The sequence below is a fragment of the Lottia gigantea genome (genome assembly GCF_000327385.1).
Source record: "Lottia gigantea unplaced genomic scaffold LOTGIsca_149, whole genome shotgun sequence".
NCBI classification, from domain to species: domain Eukaryota; kingdom Metazoa; phylum Mollusca; class Gastropoda; family Lottiidae; genus Lottia; species Lottia gigantea.
Window position 1 is genome coordinate 27418 of NW_008707778.1, and position 6600 is coordinate 34017.

General features: G+C 31.7%; 1 protein-coding gene across 1 annotated transcript; it reads left to right on the top strand.

The window, feature by feature from the left end:
- Nucleotides 1-244: 244 nt before the first annotated feature.
- LOTGIDRAFT_205203 (hypothetical protein) lies at nucleotides 245-5953 on the top strand. Its single transcript, XM_009050290.1, has 9 exons — nucleotides 245-304; nucleotides 732-829; nucleotides 1018-1170; nucleotides 1773-1876; nucleotides 2092-2163; nucleotides 2334-2423; nucleotides 2882-2991; nucleotides 3187-3286; nucleotides 5354-5953. Exons 3-9 carry the CDS (start codon nucleotides 1023-1025, stop codon nucleotides 5654-5656), a joined length of 927 nt encoding a protein of 308 aa, XP_009048538.1. The 5' UTR covers nucleotides 245-304; nucleotides 732-829; nucleotides 1018-1022; the 3' UTR covers nucleotides 5657-5953.
- Nucleotides 5954-6600: the final 647 nt, after the last annotated feature.

Below are 6600 nucleotides of genomic sequence, written 5' to 3' on the forward strand. Positions count from 1 at the left end.
TGATTTCCCTATTGTTTTGATTTCTCAATATTGTTTTGACACATCCACATCATTTTGATTTCTCCACATCATTTTGATTTCCCTATTGTTTGACTTTTCAATAATTTTTTGACTTCTCCATATTGTTCTGATTTCAGCCAAATATTGTTTTGACTATTGAACATTGTTTTGATATCAGCTGAACACTATTTTGACATCTTAACATTGTATTGACTTCCTTATGATTTTTTCTCATTTTTCAGAGTGAAGAATATTTAAAAGATAGATTGGAAGATTTAGCTAATCAACACAAACATCAAATCAAGTAAGCAACTGTTTTTGCTCATAGAGAGAGCTTTATTTCATTTGCTTATACTTCAGATTCGCCATTGGTTTAACCAATCTTACTTTGAAACTTTGTGCAATATACCATGAGGGAAATAGCTTAATATTACTGATTTCCAGCAGATTTCCCTAATGGTAACAGTCTATAGGGCCTTGAGTTATTGTCCAATCCAAAGGTTTTTTCTGGGCCTCTCTGACTTGCACCTTGGCTCTTCTCAGTTAGATAGGAGCTGTATCATTTAGTTTTTAGTTTTTCCATCCAACATCAAAATTGACTGTGTGAAGAATAGAACCTTCAAAGAAATAATGTATATGCAGGTACCCTTGATATGTCTCAGAATGGAAATCTGATGTGTGATAAAAACTGTTTTTGAAATTGAGCTCTATAAGATGATTCCATTTTTCAGAGAGTTAAAATCAGAACATAAATATAACTTGAAGAATTTAGAAAATGTAAAAGAACAAGAATTTAATGATTTTAAAGAGAAATCGGACCAACAGATTCGTAAGTATGCAGTCAATTACTCAAGTTTGTCAAAGAAGGTATTTGTAAAAGCACTTTTGATATTTGCAGACCAAGACTGTTTGATATAAGTTCTTTTTAACAATGACTAGAGCCTTTTTACATCAGATCCTATGGGACAGGACAAAAAATAAAATGAGGATTTCTGATTTTCTTGTTATATTTTCCAGATAAAATGGTGACTGAAATTGAATTCCTACAGGGGGCGTTTGAGTCGTATAAAGGAACATTGGAACAGGAAATGGAGTTGAAATGGAGCCAGAAAGAAGAGGAACTTAAACAACAACTAGAATCGGAAAAAACTGATGCTTTGGTTGAATTCAGTAAGTTTCATTTCCCAAAGTAAACTGTTAAAGGAACAGTATGCTCTAAAGATTTCTAAAGTATGATATTTACATCTATGTATCTACTTGATCAAACTGAATCTGTTTTAAGATAATCTTTGTAAGACATATAGAAATAGGAACATTAAGAACACAAGTTATGTGGATCAAGTAAAATGTATGTAGTATGTAATAAACCTAGAAGTAATATATCCATATATCTTGTGTTGTTAATTGTTTCAAAATATTTAGTTGAAAGGAAGAATACAAATTGTACAAAGTAAGTAGCTTTAACTAGTTTTGGTGCTAGGTCTCATAATAGTCTATGTTTTTAGTTGAAACCTTTAGAATTCTTAGGAGACATATTTCTCTACAATTCCGCATTTATTTTGCTAAATTCCGCAGAGTGGTTTTCTTTCACCTCCGAAAGAGCATGACAAACTTCATAAGTTTTGTGGTTAAAAATTTATCTGCTGGATTTATTTAGTTAAGACAGATAAATTAAGAGACATATTTTTCTAGATTTTAGTGTATAGTTTTCATAAATTTGAGTATAAAAATGACAGTCTAGTCTGATGATTTATCTTTAATTCTCATTTCAGAAAGCAAAGTTCAACAAGAAAAGACGTCTGATAAGTCTAATTTAAAACAAGAATTTCAACGCCAGAAAGAGGTCATGAGGAGAGAACATAAAAAGGAAATTGAGGTAGTTCACTAGATGTTTCAGAAAAAAAAGTTGGCTTATAAAGATGTTTTGGCATTATTTTCCTCATTGTACACTGCAAGACACATTCTATGACAATTATCCCAATCAGTTGTAGAAAAATAAGACATAACTACATATTTCAATTCAAATTATACTAAGGTTATTTTATGCTTCTCATAATGATTGTTTTGAATCTGAAACAAATAATATTGCAGGCTATGATACGAAGATACGCAACTGCTGCAGCTGACCTTGAAAGATCTCAAAGATTGAATGCTGAGCTAGAGGTAGGTTTACAAACACTAAGTGACGTTGAAAAAACTTCCATTGTGCCAAGAGGGTATCCAGTTAAAACAGTAACAAACCAAAACTGTAACAAATCTTGATAGTCAATAATCAAATGGGTTACACAAAATTTGTTAAAACAGTAATGTAATGCTTGCTTTTTTTTCTTTAGGAAGTAAAAGCTGAGTTAGCCCAAGTTAAAGCTAGTTATTTGGAAACTAGTAGCCAACTAAATATAACCAACAGACAACTGACTGATACTGTAAGTATGAGCTTGTTGTTGTCTGTAGCATGATTCAACAAGTAATAGAGTTTTCTCCATGTCAATCGTGCTACAAATGATACACTTTGGATTTTTCAAACTGGTTATCAATGTATGTCAGTTGGACTGATATTTAAAGCATATGGTTTTTCCAGTGGTACATAACCTAAGACACTGTTTTCTACAGTGATTATTCAAAATCCCTTTACAGTTTTACTCCAAGGAGTATTTGATGCTGTCCTGGCAAAAGTTCCCTCATGGAACACTATATGACTTTGCCTATTTTTATTAGCTTCAAGGAGCTTTAGTGGCTCAATAAACTAAAGGTCCAGGGTTCATCCATAGGTCAAGATAATATCTTCAGATTTCCAACAGAGTTTCCCCCTATCAGTGATTCACATCAGAGGGGCTTACAATTTTTAACATTAAGTATGATTTAGGTTTTATTCTTTTGTCAGAAAGTACATCTGTTAGAATATGAAGAACAGTTTCAAGACAAAGTTCAGATCATCGATGATAAATATCGGCAAAAAATAGATGATTTGATGAGACAAAATACAGAATTACGGTAAAATTAGAATAATGTCCTTATCTTCATTGAACCATATTGAAATTCAGTGAATTACTTTTGTATCTTATGAAAGTTAGAGGCCTTTTGGTATGAAAAATGTCTTATTTATGTTTAATGAATTCAGTGTAGTTCTATTTATTTAAGACAGAAATAGGAAGTTAAATTTCTGGATGTTTTAAAATTATTTTTTAGACAATTATATGTTAAGAAATGTGGCCAGTTATTTGATGAGAAAGCTGTGAGTGAGCGAACAGTCATCAATAAAGTTACCACAGCCAAACAAACCATGAAGGTAAGTCCTGTTTATAAAATGAGCACCAGAATATTATTAAGCATGTTCTTAGATGCAATAAATTACATCAGTGAAACAAACCATGAAGGTAAGTCATGGTTTTTAAATGTGCCAGAATGTTATTTAGCATGTCAATAAGAACAATCAGCTTATAAGAAACACCACAGCACATTGCAGAATTAATGTCTAAATTAATATTGTTGTCCAGAAAACGTTGTGGTGTTAGTGTTATTAGAACTGAGTGCAGCATTTGATATTGTAGACCAATCCATTTTAATAACGCGATTACAAGAAAGGTTTGGAATCCAAGGTAGTGCTCTGAAAACTACATGACCAGACTCAGTCAATAGTGATTGTAAATAGTGCTTCTGACCCAACTGCATAAGTATAGTGTTTCCCAAGGATCTTGGTCCTCTACTTTTCTCAGTTTATACATGACCTCGTGATATAATAAGAAACTGTAATCTGGGATATCATTTATACACTGATGACACCACCCAATTATATTTATCATTAAATCAGCTGAATGACAATTAGACTGAACTAACGAAAATAGGAATGGGATGAAACCTGGTAAACATAACTCAATAAATATCTGTGAATCAAATATGTCATACAATCTTGGTGTATTTTTTGATTATAATCTGTCAATGAACTCTTACATTAATTATGTTTTTAAAACTATAAAAATAAAATGACTAGTCGACTGATAATAAAAGAAAAAATAAATCACACGATAACGTGCAAATAGTAGGTAAAAAGTCGATACAATTAGAGTAAATGTAGCTACGTTTCGGGACTAATCCCTTTATCAAGCGTAAAAAAACAAAAAAGCGAGAAAGGTGCTATCTCTACGAAGAACAACACAAAATATTCAGCTTAGATGAAAGAAAATAAGTTTCTCAAGGGAGATAATAAACTCAAAAGATATAGGTCACAGAAATATGAGAACTGTTTGTTCATCCCTGCAGGTGCTAAGGCTCCAAGACGATGAATAATATTCATCTCACTGCGTTTCCTATTAGACTCACCTCCATAGAGGTGGGCGACACCAGTTACTGTGACGTGGGCTATAGAGTGTCCTGGTAAGTTAAAATGAGTTGCAACAGGGATAATGTTATCTGATTAATACTTAGGAGATAGTATGTACTTATATAGATCATATTACACAATTTGTAAAACTATTAACTTTTATTTGTATAATATTGGTAAAATTAGGAACATGATCAATAATGAAACCGCTAAGTTGGTAGTGAATTCTCTTGTGACTTGATCAACTTCAAAAAATTCAGAACAAAGCAGCCAGAATAGTATCAAGAACTAAACCGTGGGTACATATTACTGCTGTCACTGGTTCCCTTTAACTAAAAGAATTAAATGTAAAATTCCATCAATGACATGCTCAAGCATAAATGTAGATATTGCACCTCATTACTTGGAAGACCTTGTTAAGCCTTATAGCCCAGAAGATAATCTACGCTCCAGACAATCTTATCTGCTATTTGCTTTCTAATATGCTGCCCGATATCTATGGAATAATCTACCCTCTAATCTAAGAAAAATTTACACCTTACCATCTTTTAAAAAACAGCTCAAGTCAAACACAGATATTTTACCTCATCCGCATACCGTCAAAACATAAACAAAACTAGTCAATTTTATTTTCAGATTATAAAAACTGAATTATTTTAAGAGTATAAATCTTAATGATGTGTTATTGCTTGTAATATTGTTTTAAGTTGATAAGATTTTAGGTTTCATTGTTTTTTGTATATATTATGTTAATTTGTATATATGTTATGTTAATCTGTATATATATATTATGTTTTTTTGTATATATGTTATGTTAATTTGTATTATGTCAATATTGTATAACAGCGCCATAGAGCAGCAATTTTAGTTGCTGGATTAAAGGTGCTATATGAATTTATTATTATTATTGTATCAGTGTTTATTAAATAAGTATTACTTAGAAAGTCTTCGGGTGATAGACCCAGATGTTACATACTAATATCATAAGTAAATCATTGTTACCAGCAGTTGGATAATATATTCTCTTTATTTCAGGAGTTAATTAAGGTCAAAGAAAGATCAAATGTGAATTTAATAGCGAATGATCCAGATTTAGAGAAACGAGCAAGGAAACCAAAAACCCGTCCAGGAAGTGCTCCAACCACTCATATTGAAGGCATTACTGCGCACCTTAGTGCTGGCGAAACAGATCATTTACAAAAACATGCAGAATTCATTCGACCAAACACTGTTTTACCTACGGATACACCAGAAATTGAAAAGTTACGCAAAAACTTGTTTGCAGAAGGAGTTAAAGAGTACACAAAAGAAGACTTGTTAAAGGTTTTGCAGTCCTGAAGTTCTAGATATTTTTCATCATTTTTATCTGTGATATAAATTTTTATTTATTGTGTTAAATTATTTTGTATTTTTAACATAATGTGTATTTTTAGAAACAATATTTTTACTATATACTGTCTAATTTTATTTGCTCAAAATAATATATGATTTCATAGCCTTGTATTCATTTAAATACAAAGTCATCAGTAGTAAACTTATATTCTCATTTATATAATTGTAGAATTCTATTTATCAATGAAAGAATGTGGACAGAAGATTATTTTTGAAGTGATATTAAAGGGGTCCATTGATATTAACATGTGTTGGTAATGCTACCCTCTTGTCAAGACTGCAAGTGCAACCAGTTGCACAGAGCATGCCCTAAACCAGATGAAGGGAGCAGACTCTCACCTACTTGCAGCAGGGTTTCTGCAGCTGGGTGATAGCATTTATGTGTCTACCCTCTGCATTTGGATGATAGCATAAGGGTACAGGGTATCTTGCAAATGGTAGGGAGCATGCTCTGCAGCTGAGCAAATCTAGTCTATGCAGGTTGGTGACATAGTCTCTGCAACTGAGAGCATGCTCTCGACCAGTTGCAGAGAAAACGCTCTAAAAAACAGAGCATGAAAAAAAATATATATATATTAATTGACATTTATTTTAGTAAATATATTACAAACAAATTTATTTGTTTACAAATAGAGAGTCCAAGGTTGATTCCTGACCACATCCACACATCAACTGACTCTTGCAGGGAAGTAACCTTCTGAACTCTCAGTGACTAGATATAAATAGGACTTAATTTATACAAATAGAAAAAAGATTCGAACTTGAAACTTGAACTTGAAACGGTTTTATTTCCCACTCCTTAAAATTTTCTCAAAAAAAAAAATGTTATAAAAAAATTCACAATACTAATATATATTTTCAATGCTTTTGAAGCTAAAAAAAACTTCTTT

What these genes read in the sequence shown, in the direction of transcription:
- LOTGIDRAFT_205203 (XM_009050290.1), top strand. Translation starts at nt 1,023, where the DNA reads ATGGTGACTGAAATTGAATTCCTACAGGGGGCGTTTGAGTCGTATAAA. An exon ending in AACATAAAAAGGAAATTGAG is followed by an intron (nt 1,877 to 2,091) that starts GTAGTTCACTAG and finishes ATAATATTGCAG; the next exon opens with GCTATGATACGAAGATACGC. An exon ending in AGACAAAATACAGAATTACG is followed by an intron (nt 2,992 to 3,186) that starts GTAAAATTAGAA and finishes ATTATTTTTTAG; the next exon opens with ACAATTATATGTTAAGAAAT.